At 34.3% G+C, this 24,751-nt stretch overlaps 2 protein-coding genes across 3 annotated transcripts; both read left to right on the forward strand.

The window, feature by feature from the left end:
• On the forward strand, positions 1-9,136 carry LOC131635733 (DExH-box ATP-dependent RNA helicase DExH8-like). The gene is made up of 14 exons (XM_058906375.1): positions 1-392; positions 1,926-2,103; positions 3,404-3,577; positions 3,874-4,021; positions 4,341-4,655; positions 5,243-5,389; positions 5,462-5,642; positions 6,133-6,413; positions 6,517-6,630; positions 7,009-7,153; positions 7,301-7,569; positions 7,666-7,860; positions 7,995-8,522; positions 8,689-9,136. Exons 1-14 carry the CDS (start codon positions 224-226, stop codon positions 8,908-8,910), a joined length of 3,066 nt encoding a protein of 1,021 aa, XP_058762358.1. The 5' UTR covers positions 1-223; the 3' UTR covers positions 8,911-9,136.
• Positions 9,137-14,555: 5,419 nt separating this feature from the next.
• On the forward strand, positions 14,556-18,180 carry LOC131635746 (uncharacterized). Of its 2 annotated transcripts, none has more exons than XM_058906390.1 (2): positions 14,556-15,334; positions 17,796-18,180. In XM_058906390.1, exons 1-2 carry the CDS (start codon positions 14,704-14,706, stop codon positions 17,906-17,908), a joined length of 744 nt encoding a protein of 247 aa, XP_058762373.1. In that variant the 5' UTR covers positions 14,556-14,703; the 3' UTR covers positions 17,909-18,180. The 2 variants fall into 2 exon arrangements, with proteins under 2 accessions (XP_058762373.1, XP_058762372.1); XM_058906389.1 differs by lacking the exon at positions 17,796-18,180 and adding an exon at positions 15,439-17,789.
• Positions 18,181-24,751: the final 6,571 nt, after the last annotated feature.

Raw genomic sequence — 24,751 nt, forward strand, 5'->3', positions numbered from 1 at the left:
AATCAAACTAGAAAAAGAAAAGTCAACAGGATTTGACACGTAGTCAATCTCCAACGAGCTCACATGAACCCGCCCTTATCGTATCCCTTCTTCCCTTTTACTTAAATGACGTTGGAAAATTCGTTTCTCCCATTTACTCTTTCCCTAGTCAATTGCTTTCTTCACCAGGAGAAAAAGCACTCTGAGACTGCGACGGTGACGGTTACGGTTACAGTTTCTCACAATGGCGGCGTCGCCACCGTCATCTCCTCCCCCTTCACCTGCTCCCTCTATTTCTCCTGCTTTACTAGAGTCAACTTTCTCTCATCTCCCTGTCATGTCTATGAGGAAGAAAATCGTCGACAAAATTCAACAGAATCGCGTCACTCTCATCATCGGCGAGACCGGTTGCGGTAAAACTTCCTCAACTGCCTTTTTCTTTATGTAAACATAACATAGTTTTTATGACTGTATTGAACGATTATACTGTACATTACCGAAAAATACTGACTGAAAATTTTGTAGTTTCGTTATACAGTCTCTAGTTCTTTTTTATGTTCTCACATGTGATCGTTGATTTTTCACTGCAAATAAACAGAGCTATGAAATTTGTATTTTCCAAAATTATTTTGTTTGTGGTTTTGTTAAAAGAAATATACAGTCATTACTTTTATTAAAAAGAGAGAATGTCACACATAACATTTATGGAATGGAAATTTTGCTTGAGTTGTCTGCAACTCCCTAAAGTCCAAAACTAGTTTGCAGTTATTTTTTTGGGGTTTGGAAAGTTATGCTTTGTAATTGTTATTGCTTTTGTTAACATGTGTGTATATATCTATGTAGCATATGAAAAAAGGCGTGTCCATGTTGAACACCAGCACTTCTGACACTTGTAATTAAGTTTAACTTATTCATTTCTTTAAATTATTACGGGTGTCGTTGTGTCAGTGTAGGAGTTGTGTTTGGGTGTCTGTACTTCATAGCTATATATATTTCATGTTTGTATGAGAAGTTAAATTACAATTTATGTCCAGTTGTTCTTGAATTTGTTTTATTACAAATTCAGGTAGGGCTATATAGCTATTTTTAAATATTGCATTAAAAAATGCTATTCATTGGATTTTCACCATGTGTATTTTGATTTTATCTATATAAATATTCTTTATGTAAAATTTTATACTGGTGGCCTTAAGTCCTTAACATACACTTATTTAGTAGCTTATAAATGCTATGGGTAAAAGGAATTTTTTGCAGTTAACATTCCATAAACGCGGTTACTGTTAGTAAACATTGTTGGATATGATCGGGTTTAATGAAAAGATCAATGTCAGCGGTTTGAGTTGCGACATTGAGTTTTTTGACGTCTCTGAAATTACGTTTGAGGTTACATCAACCGTATTCAATCATGATTCTGTGGAATATCAAAGTCTGTGAGGTGATTGCGGCAGTGTTGTCTATGGCAGATGGCAGTCCATGACGGAGAGCCAAAATCCCGTCATGCCGGCCGCTTTACAGCGTCGTTACAGGGAATTATGTTGGAAAAACCCGCTATATCAGCGAGTATTTACCATTGCGGTGAACTCAAAAGCCGCCATGTATATCCACCATAGCGGCCATGGCGCTGCTATCTGATATCATTTGATTGTCGTTTAAAATATTTGATTTGATGTCATGCAAAGATAGATCTTTCCTAAATCTTTTGAAATCTATAGACAGACATTAAATAAAATTAATAGATTTCTTTTTGCATGTATATAGTAAAGAAATATAAAAAGCCAGGATGGTTTTAAAATATGCTTGTGTGCATTCATTCCTTCACTTAGTAAAATGGGTGTGCACAACTGAAAGGGTTGTTACTTGTTCCTCTCGTGCACTTCCGTTCATTTAAATATAGTTATTCATCATCTTTTGATGTTGCTGATAATTTGTAACCATTTTGCTTGAAGGGAAAAGTTCACAAATTCCTCAGTTTCTTCTAGAAGAAAACATGACACCCATTTTGTGCACACTGCCTAGAAGATTTGCTGTCGTTTCTGTTGCCAAAATGGTTGCGAAAGCTCGTAATTGTCAATTGGGAGAACAAGTTGGGTACCATATCGGACATTCACGGCACTTCTCAGCTAGGTATTTTAAACACATTCACTTAAACTGGTTCATTTTTATTTTCTTTACAAATATATGATACTAATTCACTGACTTTCTCCATATTATCCTTGGTCCTGTTTCTTCTTTGCTTTTGTAGATGCAAAGTCTTGATATATTTTATAAAGAGTAAATTTTGACCCGAATCTGTTCGAGAGGCCTTGTCTTGACATATTTTATTAAGAGTAAATTTAATTGAATTGGATCATTTTTATTTTATTTAAAAATGATACTATTATATGTTTGACCAGGGTGCAAAGATGTTATTATCCATATATCATTATTTACATGCATGCTTCACCTTATGACAATAGTACTCTAGTTATTATTATTACATGCATAATGTGGTGCTCATTTTTATTTTACTTAAAAATTCCATTTGAAGGAAGAAATCTGGCACTCATTTTTGTTGAATGTAAATTTGTTTCAAATAAAAGAAGGTGAACACTCCGGTACCCCTAAAAAATTATTGGGTACCGGTACCCATATGAGATGTATATTTTTAATTGGGCCACATAAGTTAATATTTGACATGTCATTTTAAAACTTATTTAAATTGATTTTTATTTTAAAATTAACCATTTTAATTTATAAACTTTCAAACTCAAAAGTGACATCTCAGAACAAATCGAATAAATGTGCCCCTTCAAAAAGATTAAATTTTGTTCTCCTCATAATTTCTGTATAATGAACAACTTAATTCTTCTTCAAACTTAATATCTTTTTAAATAAATTTTTAAATCACCATTTGTCTCTTTAATTTTTCAAATCAATTTCTAAACGCCCTCTCTATTCTTAATGGTATCTGCAATGTAATTTTGTAGAGTTTTTTTCATCAGTTTCTCCATAAAAACAAATTCTTAAAAAAAACTCAATACATTCTCACGTTCGTTGTCATGGCTCCCAGTCTAATTCTTCCGATTTAGTAACCGCAAGAAAACTGACGCATGATATTTAATAATAATTCTAAAATTAAAAGAAATTGTTCAATGTTATTTTTTTTAAAAGTAATAATAAATTCTGATTTTAATAACTTGTCATCTGGAATCCATGTCATCAAAAGGTATGAGTACCCTCCCAAACAATTGGGTACCTAAGAATTTACCATAAAAGAAATATACCTTTCATGGTATATTGCAGTTTGACTACATTGTTCTTTATCATAGGGAATCCATTTTTATGGAAGATACATACATGGCACCTATCTTTTTTTGCTTGTTCAGTTCTTATCATCATCATCTCTTTTCTTTTCTTACCTGGTATTTATATTGATGTACTGCAGTTCAGAGATTGTTTTTAAAACTGCTGGAGTGTTGTTGGATGAAATGCAAGAGAAGGGTTTGACTGCACTGAACTACAAGGTTATTATTCTTGACGAAGTACATGAAAGATCAGTGGAGTCTGATCTTGTACTAGTTTGTGTTAAGCAGTTTTTGTTAAAGAACAATGACTTAAGGTTAGCATCTTGGTTTTGTTAGTGCTGAGAGGATATTTGGGAGAGTAGATTAAAGAGAGTTCTATGTGCATATTTGTAAGAAGTGTCATACACTTGTTTGTTTAATTACAGTGATACCATATGTTCCTGTAGTCATTGTGTCTTTCTAATTATCCAAGTAATAAGAAGATCTAGTCAAGAGGTCCATTTATGTCAGTTTTCCTGGACTGCTGAGCGGGACTATGTTGAAATCATAACCTCAATTCAATTTAAGAAGCAAGCAGATGTTATGTTGATAAAATATTATGCGTTTGCAGGGTGGTTTTGATGTCTGCTACTGCTGATATTTCAAGATATAGGGACTACTTTAGGGATCTTGGTAGAGGTGAACGAGTTGAAGTGCTTGCAATTCCTAGCTCAAATCAGAACATGGTTTTTCAGCGAAGTGTATCATATGTTGACCAGGCATGCATTGTACACTGATAATTTCCTTCTTTTTAATTGAATAATGGCCAAATCCCTGTTGTGTATATCTTGTCTATGGCATACATATTGAATGGTCTTAAATTATGCCTCAGCTTCATAATTATTTTGGGTTCCGAAACATATGGACGTTTGAAAAACTTTTGATGCTTATGCTCACTTATGTAATAATGTGGGTAAAAGTCAGCTGTTCTCTGCGAAGATTACCCAGTAACTTGGAAGATTGATTTTCTGTTTGAGTTATGACACTGTTGATGATCATGTGATATCGGTGATTATAGTTCTAATCTTCTTTTTACAGGTAGCTGAATCTCTTGGGATAAGTTCTGAAATAATGCATTCAAACTATTCTTCTTGTCTTAACCTTTCACAATCTAATGCTTACATTAAGTCTGAAATGCACAAGCTTATTCATGAGCTGGTGTTGCATATACATAAGACTGAGCCAGATATTGAGAAAAGCATTTTGGTATTCCTTCCAACCTACTATTCACTGGAGCAGCAATGGCGTCTTCTGAAGCCACTTGAATCAACATTTAGAGTTCATATCTTACACGGTAGCATTGATACTGAACAAGCTCTCATGACTATGAAGATTACGAAATCACATCGAAAGGTTTGTATAAGTTATTTCAACCAGTAGTTTAGTAAATAATAGAAAGTTTTTTAAACTACAGGACATGTTTGTAGTGCAGTGTCGCTAACTTCATGTATTGCAAAGATTATACAAAATTAATTGATGAATTTTAAATGGAAATATTTTTCTATTAATGGTGAATTATAGTTTTACAAATTTAGTGTTCATATGTTGAATTATAATATTTACTGTAATGAATTCAAATATACAATAGTGTTATGTAATTTAATTTGTGTAAAAGATATATTTTCTTTCATATTTGTTCCTTACCATGAAAAATTGTAAGAGAAACTATTAAGAAAGATCTCGGAATTAATGAGTTGGATAGAATCATGATTTTTGATAGAACACTATGGCCTAGTTTGATTCATGTAGCCGACCGCACTTAGTGGGATAAGACCTGGTTGTTTTTGTTGTTGTTTGATTTGATCTTTAATGATTTTATTTTTAGTTACCTCTATCTGGGTGGAATTTTTTTCCGAAGATTTTTCCATTAATTTTTTTTCCGATATAATTTCTTCTACTGACAGTCACAATATATTATGACTGTGGTTGCTGTCTGACAGGTAATATTGGCTACCAATATTGCTGAATCTTCTGTGACAATACCTAAAGTGGCTTATGTTATTGATTCGTGCCGATCATTACAAGTTTATTGGGATAAGTCCCGGAAAAAGGAATGTGCAGCACTTGTTTGGGTTTCCAAGTCTCAGGTACAAATGATCTTATTTCCATATTTTGTTTTGTTTTTACGCTTTCCTTAGTTTCATTTGATAATCTTGTAGGCAAATCAACGTAGTGGAAGAACTGGTCGAACTTGTGATGGCCAAGTTTATAGATTGGTTCCTAGATCGTTTTACAATGATCTTGAGGATCATGAGAGTCCAGTTATTCTTAAATTATCATTAAAACTGCAAATTCTTTCTTTATGTTGTGCTGGATCCAAGGCCATCAATGATCCCAAAGGTAAGTTAGTTCATCTTGATTTCTTTGCCGAATATATTAGTTTATCTTGATTTTCCAGGAAATTGTTTTCTAACCCATTAATATTGTGTACCTACTAAATGTAACTGCGATGTCTCTTAATAATTGTGGACATCAATTAACTTTGGAAGAGGCTGTAAATTTGACTTGAAATTTATGTCTATGTTTAAAATTTTTTGTTTTTGTAATTTAAGAACCCAACTACCAAATGCCATCTCCATGATTGAATAAGGTACAGAAATTGGTGGAATTGTGTGATCAATCAGTCTACAGACTCTACAACTCTACACAAGAATATTTATAATCTCTTCAACATTTAATACAAATTAAATGATCTAAGGGCTAACAAAAAATAGTAAAAACCTGTGTTATCTGCACAAATGAAATGGTCTAACTTATAACATGTACGGCATTTAATACGAATGCATACCAGTTATGATGATGTTTGCCTGACTAGTGGGTTTGATGGCAGTTCTGCTGCAAAAAGCTCTGGATCCACCTGATCCTCAAATTGTTGAAGACGCATTGGATTTACTTGTTCAGATGCGCGCACTAGTTAAGACACCTCCTAGGGGCCGATATGAACCTACATTTTACGGTCGATTACTTGCTAGCTTTTCTTTATCTTTCGATGCATCTGTTCTAGTCCTCAAGTTTGGAGACATTGGTATGATACGTGAGGGCATTTTGCTGGGCATATTGATGGATACACAACCTTTACCCATTATTCACCCGTTTGGAGAGGATGAATTGGTAATGTCTATGATTTGAATCAGATGTACTATTTCCAAATGCTCTGATTCTTCGGTAATGTTGTTAGGTTCAACTCATCTAATTAAATCTTTTTTTTCATCAGTTTGCAAAGTACATTGATTACTATTATAGTGACCGGGCTATCTTAGCTGGTCGAAAGGAGATGGAATTCATGGCTAACTTTTGTGCATTTCAGTTTTGGCAGCACATTTTCAAGGTAAAGAAGCTCTAAGGCTTTGCTGTTTGTAACTTTGTACTATAAAATACATTGACATTATTCAGTATCTGCATTAGAGTGTCTTAGTGATAGGTGGAAGACGATTATAAATTTGTGAAATTGTGCTTATTCATTGAAATTATTTTATATATTGCTCACCAACCAGTATTCTTATGGTTGTGGGGGAATAATCCACTTAATTAGAGGGCTGCTTCAACATGGGTTTCTGTGATACTTTCATGCAAGAAAAACCCAAAAGAGACTAGGTACTAGAAGCTGCATCGTGCCTAGGAATAGATTTGCCTCTTCAGTCTGTACTGTAGCATTCAGCTATAGAGGTCTTGTGAATTTATGGAGAAAATATTCTTTCATATGCAGGATAAGTACCGGCTTGAACATTTAAAGGATGTTTTAAAGTCTGATAATGTACATGCCAACACACAGCACATGCCTAAGCTTGAGGAAGATTGGTGTTCTTTCCATAATCTCTACCTATCATCTCTGCATCAGGTGTCAGAAATCTGTACGTGTCCACACGACTTGTCAGAATATGTACCCTTTTGGATTTCTTTTTTCAATTGGAAGTGTATCATATTTTTATAAATGCAATTCAGTGCACTGTTTCTTAAAATTTTGATCTTCTAACAATCCTTATTTTGGATCTTTACAGATAATGATATACTAAATACAATCCATCGGTTCCGGCCAAAATTTTTGAGCTCCTTTCGTGGCCCAATACCCGATTATGATCCTTATGAATTCAGACATATATGCCTGCTCCAAAATCAGCCAGATGGACATTCAGATGTAGTTTCTGTAGATGAGGAGGGCTTTGAACCATCAAGTGAAACAACAAAATGTGTTGCTGTACCATATGTCACTTTGAATCACTTGAACAGTTATGAAGTGGCAAAAATGTTTGCTGTAATTGTAAAAGAGGTAGTGTGCTTTTGAATCTTGCACGTAAAATATTCTGTGAATTTTCTTTCTTTCTAATAATAGGTGGGTTTTCTTTTCTTTTCTTGCATGACATAGACAAGAGCTCAGTACCCAGATGATTCTTCTCGCCATCTACCAGAAGATGCTAACGACGGTAACTTCCACGTCAACGGGGAGGTTTCTCCTTGTGTTTACTTCATTCGTGGATTCTGCAGCAGAGGCAGTTCATGTTCATTTTTACACACATTTCAGGCTAAGAGACCACAGTGCAAGTTCTTCTTTTCCTTGCAGGTGACTTCATCATTAATGATGATACCATGATTAAGACTTATGTATATTATTCCAAATTCTTCGTTTGAGTTTGACTACATTATGATGCTACCATTATTAAGATTATGGTTACTAATCAATGTTCATTGTAATAGGGTTGCCGAAATGGAGAATCTTGTGTATTTTCACATGATATGGACCGACCAGCAGTGTTGGCCCGTCAAAACATCTGTCTTCCGGAAGAGAATACCATGAGTTCTGCTTCCCTTCTGAACTTGTTTCCCAAATCTAGTGACAAATCAATTCTGATACTGGATGACACTTCTTTGCGTTTCTCCTCATGCCTTGCTTGCCACTATGATCCATCCAAAATAATTTCAACTACAAGTGTGTCAGAAATAACCTTTACAGAACCGTCTCTTACAGGAGTCAGAGTTTTATGGGGTCTAAATCATCCGTATCAAACAGTCATAGCCAAAGCAGGAAAGACTCTTATTCCTTGGAATGAAGTTCAATGTGTACTATGGTTTCCTTGCTTCGATAGCTATGGTGAGGATTTGGATGGGAAAAAGAAGGTCTTGCAGAACTTCTTCGAATATCTAGCCATTCGAATTTTGGCTGATGATTTGAAGGAGATGAAAGTTATCATAACCATGAATAATATTAGATTTTCCCAACTTCAGGTGATTGCTTGTGCTCATGATCTCTTACCATTTCAACGGTGTTATAACATAATGATATTCATCACTTCTGTGACCATGATAGTCACTTAATAAATTTTCGACACAACTGCCTGACTGAAATTAGATGAATAGATTCAACTAACTAAATGCAATGTTGTGGTTTCAGGTAGAGAAGTTGGGAAGAGACTGTTTCTTTATGCTTAAAGAGTCATTTGCTTTTGATGAAATAAGCTTCGGGATATTACATGACTGTGTTAACAATCGGCGGCCAATGGTGACATCAAGGTCAATCTCATATGTTTTTAGCCTGCAGCCTCCAACTCATAATCTTTTCAGTGACTATGGTGCTACTTTGGAAAAACTTCTCCATAAAATTCAAATAAATTGATAGGTAGATGTCTATAGTTCTATCTTGACAGTTACTTTATGAAATTCTACATTAAGTTTTTATTAGTTTCTGTTTTGATGTACAAAGTTCAAATGACAGAAAAATATGTGGCAAATCCTTCAAATTAGATGCAATGGTGCATCATCAGGTACTTATATCTGTTGTGGCAAATCACATCACACATTTGTTGCTCTTTCATCTCATCTTTCGTCCATGCATTCTTCCACCTTATTTGCCAACTTATGAGTGAATTATTTTTTAGAAATAAACTTTTACTAATTTCTCATTAGGGGAATGTTAAGTTGCATTCTTCCTTTTTAAGGTTGAATTTAGACTACTCTCCTCTTCTAAGATGAAAATACTTATTACACTTGACTCTGTTTGGTGTCTGGTCATATGAAGTTGTACAGTAAATAAACTTATCCTACTAGTTTATAGTTTATATTTTATTATTTTGTATTTTCTCCTAATTTTCTCTTTTGTTAGTTTAAACTTCTCATTATCTATCATTTTAAAAAAATCGTGACACAACTTTTTTTTTTAATCTAATTTTTTGTCTTACATGATCTACTTTAATAATAATTTTTAATAATAATTATAATGATCATTCGTAAGCATTATTAAATGGCACGCATTATCTATTTTAATAGATGCATAATAACTTTGACAAAGAAAAAGTGAGGTATTGCCTTGTTCATCTCTATTATGGTATTACTATATTTTAGCAAATCTTTTTTAACTTATTACTAAATATTCACATAAAGGAAGCCATTATAATTGGTCTAGTGGACCGACCGGTGAGATATATGGGACTTGGGTAGTATGCATGAGGTGTTAGATTCAAATAATTATGACCCCATCGTACAACATATAAGAATTCTTTTAAATAGCAATGTATATAACTTTGTGAATTAATTATGAATAACCTGGCTCGCCCTAGGTTGGACTGCCAAAACATGACTCTCGTTCTGCTGAAAGTCGTCAACCCCCTCATTTGGATAAGGACTGCGCTTACTTGGTTAGCTTTTTTAGGGCCGTACTGGAGGAAGAAGTGGGCAATCTAGCCAGGTATACTTGGCGCACTTCAGATGCTCTGGCCCTTGGTGCATCTGGTCACTAGGAGGTTTTCTGTTCGACTGACATCTCTTTGAAAAACAACGAATGGAGGATTGAGTCTGTGGCCCGAAGCTTCAGCATGATAGGTATCTGCATGAAGCAAAGGAAGCATATACCTCTCTTTATGGGGTGAATAATGTTTTACTTCCTTTAAAGTTTGTTAGTTCTCTTTCTGATCAGGTGGCTCAGCTAGTGAGGGCCATGGAGATGAAAGACCAAGCTCTGTCTACTGTTCGAAGCAGTTCAGGATTTGCTCACAAAGAATTAGAGCTCTTGCATTCTCAGAATGCTTCATTGACCCAACAACTAGTTGATTGTACGAGTTCCAACCTTAAGGGTATTTCACAATCGTTTAAAAATACTTTGGACTAAGTAGAGTATTTTCACCGTCCTTTGGTGCTTCCCAGGGAGCAAATATGGTCGGATCAAGCCGTCATATTTAGGAAGATTGTTTCTTTACAAAAGTAGGCATGTTGGGGCCCTTTATTCACTTTTGTAGTGTCTGGTAATACCCTGTAATGGAAAAGTATGTAGAAAATACTTCTTTTATTGAATAAAATTTTCTTTGTTACCTGTTTAAGATGTATTTGTATGATCCTGAGTACATGACTCTGGATCTTTGCGAACTTACGAGGTCGTCCCTTGAAGTTGATTAGACCTCACTATTTTAAGGTGTTTGGCAAGATCCTGAGTGTACATCTCCGAATCTTTACGAACTTGCGAGGTATTCCCTCGAAGTTTATTTGACGTCACTATGACAATGAAAAAGGGAATACAAGTTTGATCTCTTTTTAATACTTGTTCTGAGGCGTCTTATATGATCCTGAATGTATAACTCCAGATCTTTACCAACTTATGAGGTCTTGCTTCGAAGTTTATTAGATGTCACTAGAACCAGAAAGGAGAAGATGAACAATGGTGATGGCGGTTTATATCTTACAATGCAATGGAGTAGGGGCATCCACAAGGTTAACACTTCAACACTCCAACACTCCAGTTAGTATATGAGAACGAGAAGTGAAATGAAATATATATATATATATATATATATATATATATATATATATATATATATATATATATATATATATATATATATATATATATATATAATACTAGTGGTACATGCCACTTACTTGGTAACTCACTTGTCTCCTGGCATAAGAAAAAATAATCAAGTAGAGGAACTTGAAGCTTCAAGGGTTATGAAAGAGAGGAAGTGTGAAAGCTCCTCTCATCATGTGTTTGAGTGATTAATGTATTATAAAGGTATAATAGTAACCCTAATGATAATATAGAATCTATCTATCTCTCTCACACACACAAACACCTAAAAATGTTTTGAACGTACCTAGGTGATTACTAGCTTGTTTATATCCTTAGGATTGATGTTTACACTTGATGATCGATTAACACGTTATGGTTAATCGATTAACTCTTTTGTAACGCCTCAAAATCAACTAAATAGGCTTATGATCAATTAGTGGAAGAGGATTTGAAAACCTTCCATATTTGGTCAATCTAATCAATTAACCATTGAGCTTAATGGTTTAGATCATTAAAAAGCCCATGGATATTTTTCCTCTTAGAGCAATCTTTTCTATTAAGAATAAAGGGTTTCTCCTCATTTCATTTTTATACCAGAAATTGGATCTATAGATATTATCTCTCACTTATATTCTTTCTATTTCATCTGAATTCTTTTCATCACGAAGTCGCCGTAGTGTCGTTATGGTGAAAACTACATGTGAGAATTTGTTTGTATTGGTGGGTGATGTAATTATTCTTGTTCAAAGGTGTGATTCTCTTGATAAATATGTGTGTTTGGTTCTTGAGATTGTCATGTTAAAATATCTATTTGGTTCTTGAGATTAACTAGTTAAGGTCTTTGTTTGGTTTTGGGAGCTCACCCAATTAAAAGCTCGATTTGGTTTAGTGGATTAATTTGTATAGAATCTCTCAGTTTTTGTAAGAATGTTTATTGGCATATGCTTAACAAATTAAGATATTTTATTAATGGAACTCTCAAGAAGAAATTCTTGGGGACATGAATAGGCCAAGTGGTAGGCCGAACCTGAATACATTTCTAGTGCATTCTCTCTAATTTTATCTCTTTAATTTCTATAATTTATGTTTATATTATCTTCTTCTTCTTCTCCTCCTCCTCCTCCTTTTTATCCATTGTGACATCTCTGTTGAAATAACATAAATTGGTTTTATAAAACATTTAAAAAAAAAACTCCATTTCTAAATAACATAATTCACCCCTCTTGTGTTTGTAATCTCTTATTTAAAACATGTTACCATTATTGGTGAAAGATCTTGCTTCTAGAATATTTTATTCACATGGAAGTTAATCTTTACAACTATTGGGTGAAATTTGAAGTAATGAATGAGTCTCCGAGCTCAGAATACTAGGACAAATGTCACTTCTTCAATTTTTAATTTTGCACCTTTGCTCTTTGTAACACCTAGATCACGAAGTACAATGGGTATTATGTTCTTTTTATTTCTTCTACAAGAGTCGAACTAATAGCATATTTTGTGGTTGATAAGTAAATAGTCATTGTAGCACAAACACTGAACTAGTTAATACCGAAGATTGTCTGATTAACATCTTCAAGTTGTTGAAGGTATGTTTTCACTAGGGAACCTGAGAAAATGGTTCAGGATTTTAGAGAACTTTGTAGAATGACAAGAAACAAAATACTAACTTAGAAAGGAACTAAGATATGGATGCTAGTCGTTGTACCTCTTCAATGGATGTAACATTTTGTATCTCATATATCTCCTTGAATTTCTCAGAACGACTTTTATCCTTTTTTGGGTAATCACGAGTCCTAAGAAATTGTCTCCTTTAACCCCAAAAGTGCACTTTTTAGGTTCACCCTCATGATATTCCTTTTGACATATTCAAATATAATTTGTAGTTCTGAAAAATAATAGTTTGTACCTCAAGTTATGATCACCATGTCATCCATGTAGATTTAGATGTTATTCTCGACCTACTTCTCAAAGACCTTTACCATTGTTGTTTGGTAAGTGACATATGTGTTCTTTAGCCCATAGGGGACTATCTAGTAGTAGAAGTTCAACCCATCTAACATGAAAGTAATTTTGAATGTATCTTTTGGATTCATCGTGGTCAAATTAAATCGTGAATATGCATCCATAAAACTTGGAGTATTTCAGTCTGATGTCCTATCTTTTAACATATCTATGTTTGACATTTGGTATGAGTCTTTAGGGAACACCTTTTCAATTTTGTGTGGTTTCAGCACATCCATCCTTTTTCGTTGTTCATTTTACCATTTTAACTAGGGGTGGCAAAACGGGTTCGTCTCTTTGGGTATACCCATTTTGCCCGTACTATAATGCAAGGCGGGCCAAGGGTTTAGGCTTTCACCCTCTACTATGCTCGCCCTGCACCACACTTTTTTAGGGCTTTTATGGGCACTTGCATTAACATAACTTATAGCATTTTCAGGCCTAAAGGTGCAGTGTCCGCGGGCCCGCATTGTCCCGCCCTCACTTTAGTGCGGTGCAGGTTAAGGTTTTAGGCTCACACCCTTAACTATGCCCTCCCTGCTCCGTTTTTTTACAGATTTTTGCTAGGCAGGCCTAAATAGGGCGTGCATGCCCGTTTTCCATCCCTAATTTTAACGCTGGTCACCCTTCTCAGCTATATGATTTCTTAAATGAAACCTGCTTTTGCCAACTTCTAAGTTTCCTCCAAAATGTTAACCTGATTTTTGCATGCCAACATGATTTTCTTCTACACCATAGGTTAAACAATATGGTTGATGGTTAGGTGATGGGAGATTACCTATGGTTTTGGGTCTTTACATGGAATTTCATATGAAGTCTACACTAATATGTCTAAGTTAAACCTTTGTGCCTTAACTAGAATGGCTTCCTCTTCATATGGAAGCTATGTGCCAATATTGGTAACCTTGCCATAAAAGACTTCACCGAATATCGTTTGACTTAAGATGTTGTCATCATCAAAATCAAATGTCGTTTGACATAAGATGTTGTCATTATCAAGACCAGTAGCATAATGGCCAGATATCCCTACACATCACATAGATCCATAAAGGTTGTAAGTAAATGTTCTTTCCACTTGTAACAACCTAGTATGTATTGATTTGGATATGACGTTTATTGCGAAGGTCATCCAGACTTACAAGAATCTAATGATATATGTGTATCTCCTAAGAATTCCATTAGCATCTTGTTTCAGGGTTTCATGATCATTTAGAGTAGTCCCAACTACTTGCACGCTTGTCTAACTATCTTAGTCAAATAGACTCACATTAACGTTGCAGTTCTCCATACCTATTTAAGTCTCGTTATTTATGTATTTTTATGACCACTGAATGATAATTTGAAATATTTGTATTAATTTTAAGAGATTAAAAAAAAATTAAAAGAGAAAATATTGACGTGTTACCAAACATCAAAACCTATTTGTTTTGTTTGCTTGTATATCAAGCAACTTGGTTCATTAAGTTGGACTAGTAGTGGCGGGCCTTCTGGCGGGACCTAACCTAACTTTCTTACAAAAATCTCGTGAAACCCAAATTCTCTCTCTCTCTCTCTCTCTCTCTCTCTCTCTCTGATCTGATACAATTCAACTGAGAACCAGTCAACCCAAATCGATCATTCTAGAATCCCATGACTCAATCCATGTCTCACAAACCCTCCATTGACTCATGCGTCTTACACCTCCGTAACTGGAAACCCTTCCACCTCCCCCAAATAACCGACACCTCCCTCAACAACAACAAACGCCCTTGTCTCTCCGATCGAACCACCGCCTCCGTTTCCCTCGACCTCTCCAAGCTAACCCTCGCCGATGAAGACAACAGACCAATCAACAGAACCGGCAGCTACCGTCTCGTCGCCCGCAAGAGACGCCGTCGTGGCTCCAGATCTGTTTCCGGCCGGAGTAGCGATCGGAGTGCTACGAGACGATGCTGTTCCGTTGGGGCTTCTGCTGCTTATGGGACTTGCTCTGATTTTCCGGTGGCTATGGGGACTGATTCGAGTGGGGAGCTTTTTGGGAATGGGGATGCGAATTGGGCTTCTGATGTGAGTGAAGCTAAGAATTCGAGGGATTGTGGGAGTGGAGAGAAGGAGAAGGAGAATGTGGGTGTTGGGTTTGGGGTCAATGGGTGTTCTGATGCGAATGGGAATGAATCTGGGTATGGGAGTGAACCGGGTTATCGCGGGGATGCTGAATTTGGGTATGGGGATGAGTTTGATGAGGAAGAAGATGATCATAGAGTCTTGTTTTGGGGAGGAGGTAAATTTTCTACTTTTTTCATCAAATTTTGTTTCTTTTGATTTATTTGCTGTTGATTGATCGAAAAATTTAATCTTTTTTGCTTGATCTTTATTTCCTTTCAGCATATCTTTGTCTACTAGGGTTTACTGGTATCCCTGATTTAACATTTGCTTCATGCTTGGATAAACAACTCTTATCATATTTGTGCTTCTGTATAAATCATTTATATAACAAGATCAAAGTGTTTTCATAAGCTATTATGAAATGAAAATAAGCTGAAAATAGTTTATTCCGAAGTTGTTTCTACTATAAGTTCTCTCAAACTGTCTCACAAATGCTTATACTAGTACTTAAGTTCAAATAAGTCAATCCAACCATGTGTGTGTCATGTCTGTAATCAAAAACTTGGGGCTTTTGCTTCTGTGGTATTCCTTAGTGGATTTGGAATAAAGTAGTAGTATGTTCAAGGTGTTAACTTCAAGACTTCAGTTCATATACAAATGGTTTTGGTGTAAGATTTCATGATTTGTAAATTGTTTCATTTTAAATGGATTCTGGCTTCTGCCCAATTATAAAGCTGAAGTTTTCAGTCATTGGGTCAAGCAGTTTATTTCGCTTATTTGGACATGCTTTGAGCCTTTGAAAACTCTTAAAAGGTATTTTTTTATAAACTAAAAAACATAACATTAGTATATTCAATTTTGTTATTGCTGTAATGCAACTTCCTTTTAAGCTCAGCTGAGTTTTGAAACAACACCACCAATATTTTTGGGACTGATCACTATTATTTAAGCTCAAAGAGATGAAACTAGATGCTGATGTTAGAGAGCATGGTATAGTAACATGGAAAATATTACCTTAGTCTCACTTTTTGGAGGGGATGAGGTGGTATTTTATCCCCAAAGGAGGGGAACATTTAGTTCCCTTAAAATTCTCTTTTCATTGCTGTTATACCAAACATCTCTTTTTTTAGCATACTTTACTCTCATGTAAAATTTCCCTATTACTTACCCCCCAAATTGCACTTACGCTTAATAATATCTGTTGTTGTAAGGGTGTGCCTGAATTCCATCATGCCATGTGCCTTAGAGTTTGGTGAAGCTTCTGGCTGGTGGATAAAAGGATCATTTAATCTATGAACCTACTTGTTGAATTACCTTTCTCTTTGAACTTTAAAGTTACAACTTGTTGGGAAAACAAATCTTCATTCTGTCTTCAACTGTGTAGTGTCTGAGAGTGAAATCTTGGACATATTTTGGTCGATCAATATACCCTTCTTTTGATAAAAGGCCCCAATTTTCGTTCATTTTGAATTATGTTGATTCTCACTTCCTAGATGCTCAGTGAGATGGTTGGCGAGTGTGCCAAGAAAAACCTCTTTGCAAATTTCTGAAATCTTCTTCGCAGGGTGTATTTTTAAAATAACACATTGCTTATAAATAGGTAGAACCTGGCATACAAACTGAGCAAAGTATTGGTATGGGACTTGACATCTTAGTGAGCAATGGCACAAGTGATTTAATGAAACAACAGAATCACATTGGTAGTGTTGTAAATTTGTACTTTTGTCTGGAATTAGGAATAGACCTTAATGCAGTGAGTGACCATCGTTGAGAAAGGCCTTTTTGGCTTCGTTTCCATTTCTTTTGATAAAATAAACATCAGACATTATGGATGTTTTTGAAAATGCATTTTAAAACCAGAGTGAATATTTTTGAAAATATCTGAAAAATGTCAAAATGTTCCTTGTATTTTTGCAATTTATATTCGTGCCTGATGACATTTTACTCTCTATTTTGCAAACCAGCACTCTTAAAAGATTTGAATGACACTGCTTTATAGCATGTAAACTCAGCTCTGCGAAGATGATAATGTTAAGATGGTAAATGGTCACACAATATACAATAGGATTAGGAACACAACAATTAGGAGGAAAAATAATAGGGTAGCTTCCGTTGTAGGGGAAAAAAAGTAGAATCTCACCTTAGGTTGCTTTGAGGTGTATGTAGAAGACTTTGAAAACCTTTAGATCAAACCATTTTGATTTAGAGGTAAATGTCTATATTTGAACTTATAAATGGTGGGGAATCATGGGCCCATAAGTGATCTATGTAAACTGGCTCCATCTGGTGGGATAGATTTTGATTCTTCTTCATGTACTGATCTATGGCATGTCATGAGAATCTAAATACAATTTTCACGTAAAATGATTTGCTGTCGGTAGTAGTATTAGTAGCTCTGAGTTTCCCTGATAAACATTTCTGCTGTTGTAAATCTCTGTCCCAACTCCCAACAAACGATAATAGGTGCACAAAAGTGGATGAGCTGAAAGGTTCTATAGTTTTGTTGTCTTGTCAGATTAAAGTTTTGAGATTTTGTACAATAATATCTTCCAAGTCATTGATACATTTGTTGCATATAAAATCTAGTACTGTAATTGGCATTTTTCAGAAACTAACTTGAACCTTCATTATACCAGGTGCAGATTCAAAAATGGAGATGGTTGGGGAAAACACCTTGCTAGATCAAAAATCTCATCATAGATGCCGCCGCAGAAAGAATGATTGTAGAATGATTGATGCATTAAGGTGATGAGTGCATACAACTTTACCCTTTCCTTCAAAAGGAGACTAGGATTGGTTTCTTTTGTGCATATGTTCTGAACTATGTGGCTTTTAGAGTATCACATCCTCGTTCTGACCCATTTGCCAAATCAACATCCTTAGTATTTTAGATGCCAAGTGATGTTGGTTTGGGATCATTCAAATTCTTAACCATCTGATCCAACTGTTGAAATGATGTACCTATGATAATGACGTGCGAGGGAGAACTAAAAATATTGAGCTTTCTTTAATTGTTTGGGATGTGTTACCTGTGTGACATTTTTAATCTCAGTCATACAAAATTCAAAGAGAATATTTGAAACCAAATAAGATGTTGTGAGCAATTATGGTACGTGTGCGTCGTTGGTTTTTAGTTATTTCTTTTGGACAAAAAATTGTCATTTAAAACTCCACGTGCACCCCAAATATTAACTTTTGAACGTGACATTTTTTCCCAGTAGAATCAATGTTTTAAACACCTAGCAGAAACAAAACCAGAATCAATGTTTTAAGTACCTAGTCGAAACAAAACTGCTGATGCAAAAAAATTGAACCGTAGAGCTATTGTTTGTATATTTCCAAACGAGAATAGATTGAAGGGAGAGTTGAATAAAATGAAGGAGAAGGGAGCGGAAAGAATATTTTATGGGTAATGTTAAAAGCTAAGTATAGAAATTATTTATTGAAAATTATGTAATGTATTTATAAAAAATTTATAATTAATGTTTCATTGTTTTGTTTCAAGACAAATTTTTCATTAATGGGTTTTTTAACCTGTGTCTTTAAAGCACAAGATAGCATTACTGTATTTTATTCTATTATTTGAATATTTTAAAATGAAATTGAACCGAAATGTTATAATATCAAAATCGAAAGGAACAAAGTAAAAGTAATAAATAGAATTGGATGGAATATATTTTATCATGTTCTACTCTATTTAATCATTTTTTTTCTATAAACAAACTCTATAGCACTTATTCAAAGGTTGAATCAACTCAGTCCAATCATTATTAAAATTTGACGAAGTTAACATCCGTAGTTATTTAAGGTTAGCATTTATTTTGGATTTGTAAAAAGTTTTATCGTCTGTTATGCTACATTAGAGAGAAACACGTGTGGCAGTTTAATATGATTTTTGAAATTGATTTTAGAAAGAAAAAAAATAATTAATATGAATTCTTTTTAAAGTATTTTCAAATTAAAATTTTAGATTTTTTTTTATAACAAACTAAAATCTTTTTTCCCATACACTTTAAAAAAAAAACTAAGGCCCTTAAGCCTTCTTACTCAAGTCATTAGAGTTAAGAAAATATTCATTTAATATGAGACTTAAAAACAATAGGCCAAACACGTTGTTTAATTAATGGAGATTTTTATTCTAAGACTTTTTTTGACACCTATTATTTTTGGCAAGTGAACATCCAATGACTTGAGAGACTATTGAGAGTTTGTGCATAATCTAACTACTATTGAGAGTTTGTGCATAATCTAACTACTTTTGTACTCATCTCTGACGCCAACCCTAGCCCAACGATGAAGGTTTCATACCCAATTTGGTTGTTGTTGGCAGATAAGTCAAAGCACACAAATACTTCTAATATGAGTCCTTCAAGAATGAGGTCAACTTCATTTCCTATGTTACTTGATGATTCATTTGTAAAGACATTCTACTTTGTGCATGGTCATGAGATTGTTGGTGTCAATTAAACAAAGAAGTCTGCAAAGACTTGAGCTTTGATGGCTTTTCTGAGCTCAAAAGAGATATTAAACTCTAAAATCTCGATAAAATATTTGTCATTTGTCTAGCCAAATATGGTCTGAAGAGTGCATGCTTCAAAGGTTGAATAGTGTGAATAACTATTGAATGTGTTAAACAAGTGACTACAAACACAAGAGGAGAAGGAGAATTGTGTTATTTAAAAATCGAGATTGGTTTTAAAATTCTTTTCTTAAACAATTTTATGTTAGTTCAACAATTAAGCAGAGATAAAGTTGTAGAAAATATGAGCAAAAAGTAAAGAGATAGAGTTAGGGAGATTGCACCAGGGTTTATACAGGTTTGATCTACCACTTGGCCTATTCCTGTTCCCAACAACTTTTTCTTGAGAATTCTAATAATAAAATGTATTGTCCTTTTAAGGATATGCCCGCAAACCTTTCTATAATAAATGAGAGATTTTACACTAGCTAATCATCCAATCCAAATTGAGCTTTTAACAGGTTGAGCTCACAAACCAAATAAAAATTTTGACTGGCTAATCTCAAGTACCACACAAAGATTTTAACAGAAAAATCTCAAGAATCAAACAAGGAAATCAATACAGAGAATCACACTCTTGATGAAGAACAACTAAAGCAAAAATATTGGCACAATCAACCTCTCACGAGTATTTTTCACTCACAAGGCACTAATACAACTTTATTGAAAGAATAGAAAAAGAATAAATAGTGAAAAATATTTAAAACGAATTCTGGTGTATTTTAGAATGTGTAAAAGTCCTTTATTTATAGGAGAAAATATTTCTCAAGAAGGAAAAAGATCCATCGGATTTTTAATACTCATAATCGATTAAGACCTAGGGTTAATTGATTAGACAGGTCAAATATAAAAGGTTTTCAAATTCTCTATCATTAATCGATTAAAAGCCTCCTCAAACAATTTAGAGGTGTTACAAAAGAGTTAATCGATTAAACCTAATATGTTAATTGATTATCTAGTGTAGAAATCACTCTCAATTGTTTAAGCAAGTCAATAATCACTTAGGTACATTCATAAAATATTTTCAAGTTGTTTTATTAAAAAGAGAAAAGCTCCAAAACAATTTTAGGTGTTTGTGTGATCTACCTTAGTTTCTTGAGGGTTACTCCTAAACCTGTATAATACACTGATCATTTAGATAGAGGACCACGAAAGTTTTCACACTTCATCTATTTCACAATATTGAAGCTTCAATTTTCTCTACTTGATTCATCATTGATTTGACACTTCATCTAGAACTTGACTCTTCAGTTGATGAGGTTTGAGATAGCTCATTTAATAGTCATCATCATTAAAGATTGTTGGACTAGAGATTATTAAGGACTCCACAGAACACTGTTTGACATTGGTTGTTGTCATTGTCAAAACCATTGTGACCATCTATATAGCGTTGTACCTGCAAGCAAATAGATTCACATTCTTCCCCTTTTTTATGATGATAACGCATTTCTCAAGGAGGTGAAAAAATCATAAAAATCATATATAAAAGATTGAAGTGGTTAAACTACCATTACAAGTATAAAGAGTATACCCTACTCCCCCTGAGAGTATGTAACGACCGTTTTTATTTGCATATTTATTTAATTGTGAATTATTTGATAATTATGTGTTAATTATGTGCTTATGTGATAATTGTGTTATTTATTGAGTATTATTAGTAAATAACATAAGTTGGTAAATTTACTAGTTATTGGGTCTAAGTTGGTATTAGTAATTAAGAGGTGCTAATTAGAGCTCATTAGCAATTTGTAAGATAGTAAAGGTTTAACAAAACAAGGGTTTTAGAGAAGGGATAGGATCAAATGACACCAAGGTGTTGGATAGTGTTGCCATGTTGGCAAGGATATAAGATTTGAATTTATGTTGTTCTCGAATTCCGCTGCGATATTATGAAGTTGTTAAAATTTGATGAGATTGAATGACTATTGAGTTATGAATTCCTCCGTTATTAAGTGTTATGTATCAATATAGATATGAGCTTGTATGTTGCTTTGCTTAAGTTGAAAATGTAATGCCTCAAATGTGTTGCTTGTTTTGAGATTTTGTACTCTGATTTACCTTGATAATTGCGGGGTAGATTTGGGGTGTTACAGAGTATACTTCTCCCCTTTTGCCATAATAAAAAAGGTAGGAAATAACACAAAGAAATCACATAGATTGTGTATAACACATAGAGAAAGGGAAGAAAAAGAATGAAAAGACGCATCTAATCAAATTTTAATCCATGCATGACTGTTTTAATATTTCTAATTTAGTTCTTATGAAAAATAATTTTTCCTTAGGAAGAGGTTTATTAAAAATGTCGGCTAATTGATTAGATGAAGACACATGCTCAATTATAAATATGGATTTTCCACCAGGGATCGACCTTGTAATCTCTTTTCTGGCTTTGACGAGGAGAAGTCTTTTCAGGTCGTGTTCATCCTTGGGCATAGCTTTATCTATATGTCTGTCAAAGTCTAAGACATTATGTCTAGAAGTTTTTTGTTGAACAAGTGACTTCAAGCACAAGAGGGGGAATGGGTGAACTGTGGCATTTAAAATTCATGATTAATTTATGTTTTTCTCGATTAAGATCATATTAGTAATTTTGGTTGAGTAAATTGCAGCGTAAGTAAAATAAAGAAATTAAATTGCAAAAATTAAAAAGGATATGGTTAGAGAGATTGCACTAGAGATTTATACAAGTTTGACTGAATGTTGACCTAGTCCTGTCCCCAAAAAGTCTTCTTAAGAGTTTGACAATAACTTTGAGCTTTTGAAGGTTATGCCCAAGAACCATTATACAAATGATCTTGATATTTTTATAGGCTTATCTCCAACCAAAAATAGCTTTAACCACAGGTTAAGCTAGAACCTTCTTTGAGATTTTCAGACTGATCTCAATAACAAAAAATAAAACTTTTTCCGACACAACTCAATAAACTACAATATAGATTTTAAGACTGATCTATCTCGGAAACCAAACTCAATCCTCTTAAGAGTATCATACTCTTAAGAGTTAAGTAAACAACACAACCACTTATAAAATTCTTCCTCACAAGCAAAACTTCACTTACGAGCACTAAGGCAATATCGAGTGAAAGAAATATTTTCTAATAAGGAGAGAAAAAATAAATTCCAAAGAAAATGTAAAACGTTAGAAAGTGATGTGTGAAATTAAGTGGAGGCGAGCCTGCTTTATATAAGAGTTGGAAAATCCCAAAACGGAAATAATCCATGGGCCAAATTAATGAGCCATTCAATTTGCACATTGATGAGGCATGATATAAACATTTTGATCTCGAGTCTTCTTTTGTTTGATGAGGCCAGATATATTTTTGTTAGAATACCATCATCATGGTTCAAAGCTACTGACTTTAACTATCATTATCTTCATCAAAACTTCTTATGGATCTTCTACGAGTTTTTTTACCTTCATACCTGCAAGCACATATATCAACATTTTTGTCTAGGAGAACTAACCTCATTCACTTTCTCCTAGATAGTTGAATCCAGGTTTCTCGGTAGGGCTTTATGACAGCGCTGAAATCCTATAAGATATGCTCAAATAGTCACCACGTCATCATGGATGTTGTGATACTTCATCTATAAATCAATGGTGGAAAACTGCGTCCAATGCTGCTATGGAGGGTCACTATGCAATTGTAAACAGTATTACATAGAACTGCCAGGAACTGTATATCTATCGTTTTGGCATCATTTTCTTCTTGAAAGGTAACCAAGAGTTTGATGAAGCCCTAGGGGTGGGTTAATTCTCTATTGAAGCCTTGTGAATTTGTTTCCATGTAGTGTGAAAACTTCTTTCTCTTTAACCCCATTTTAGTGAACAACTCAACATACATTTTTTCACAAGAACTCCCCTAATCAATGAGATTTCTTGAAATTTTAAAGTTGGCCATGGTTTATGTGATTACCAATGGGAATATCTAATTGGGGATTCCTCATATATTTACTCTATTCCTAAAGCCTATAATGGATTATTCAAGGCTTTCGCCCGAGGACGATTCCTTATTTTGATCAACACATAACATTTCAATCATTTTTCTCTTCATGATTTCCTTGGGTGGAATATTCAATGGTGGGAACACTCTGGTGATGGAAGAAATAAAATGATAATATGCAAAGATGAAAGCTATGAAGGCACGTTTCCCTTTCCTATTGTCTCCCTCTCCGCTTTTGTCTCTCCTTTTGCTAGTGCTTTCAATTGCTTCTACTTTTTCTTGGGCAATTAACAAACATGACAAGGAGAACGCTTTCTCTGTGGGGATTCACTCCATCATACAACTTTCTATGGAGAACCCTTGTGCCTTTTATCGTCTCCATGTTAAGTGTATTCCTTGGTGTACCTACTATATTTTCCCTTATTGATTAAATATTCTATAACGTCTTTCAAATAGATGCACTCATCAATTCCATGCCTATGGAATTTGTGAAATTTGCATTACTTTTTCTTATCAGCACGTACCGATTCCTTCACGGCGTGGGGGATATTTTACCTAGGCTTACTTGAACTCGGTGTTAGTGCATTCTTGCAAGATTCTCTCCTTAGATGTTTTAGCGGAGTGTGGTGTAAAGATTTTGATCAGGGTTCCTTATGCATTTTCTTATCTCTGTCATCACGATACTTGTTGTCTCCTTGATTTCCATTTCTATATTCTTTGTTTCTACTAACATATTTGGCTATTCTCTTCATAATTGTCCTATGATTGGGATTGAACGAGAATGTCACTCATGATCTCCGACTCTTCTTTTCCTACCTTTTCTTTGAACATAAAATCTAACCTCAATCCCTTCTAAAAAAATTCAATATTTTAATTTGTTGATGGCTCTTCTGACTTCCATTATTTTTTTGGTGAATCTGTAAATGTACTCGTGGAGGGTCTATTTCTTCTTATTTTGAATGATGTTTAGTACAACTGATATCTTCAGTTGACGTTGATGGGTTATGACCTGGAAAATTAACTTGTCACATAGTTTCCTCTAAGAGTTGGCATAAATGTTTTCTAGAGCCTTGAACCATGTCATATCGGCTTCCTTAAGTGTTAGAATAATATTTTTTCACTTTACTGC

Source organism: Vicia villosa, unplaced genomic scaffold (assembly GCF_029867415.1).
Source record: "Vicia villosa cultivar HV-30 ecotype Madison, WI unplaced genomic scaffold, Vvil1.0 ctg.001540F_1_1, whole genome shotgun sequence".
Classification (NCBI taxonomy): Eukaryota; Viridiplantae; Streptophyta; class Magnoliopsida; order Fabales; family Fabaceae; genus Vicia; species Vicia villosa.

What these genes read in the sequence shown, in the direction of transcription:
- LOC131635733 (XM_058906375.1), top strand. Translation starts at nt 224, where the DNA reads ATGGCGGCGTCGCCACCGTCATCTCCTCCCCCTTCACCTGCTCCCTCT. An exon ending in TCACGGCACTTCTCAGCTAG is followed by an intron (nt 2,104 to 3,403) that starts GTATTTTAAACA and finishes GATGTACTGCAG; the next exon opens with TTCAGAGATTGTTTTTAAAA. An exon ending in AGTTCTTCTTTTCCTTGCAG is followed by an intron (nt 7,861 to 7,994) that starts GTGACTTCATCA and finishes TCATTGTAATAG; the next exon opens with GGTTGCCGAAATGGAGAATC.
- LOC131635746 (XM_058906389.1), top strand. Translation starts at nt 14,704, where the DNA reads ATGACTCAATCCATGTCTCACAAACCCTCCATTGACTCATGCGTCTTA. An exon ending in AGTCTTGTTTTGGGGAGGAG is followed by an intron (nt 15,335 to 15,438) that starts GTAAATTTTCTA and finishes ATTTCCTTTCAG; the next exon opens with CATATCTTTGTCTACTAGGG.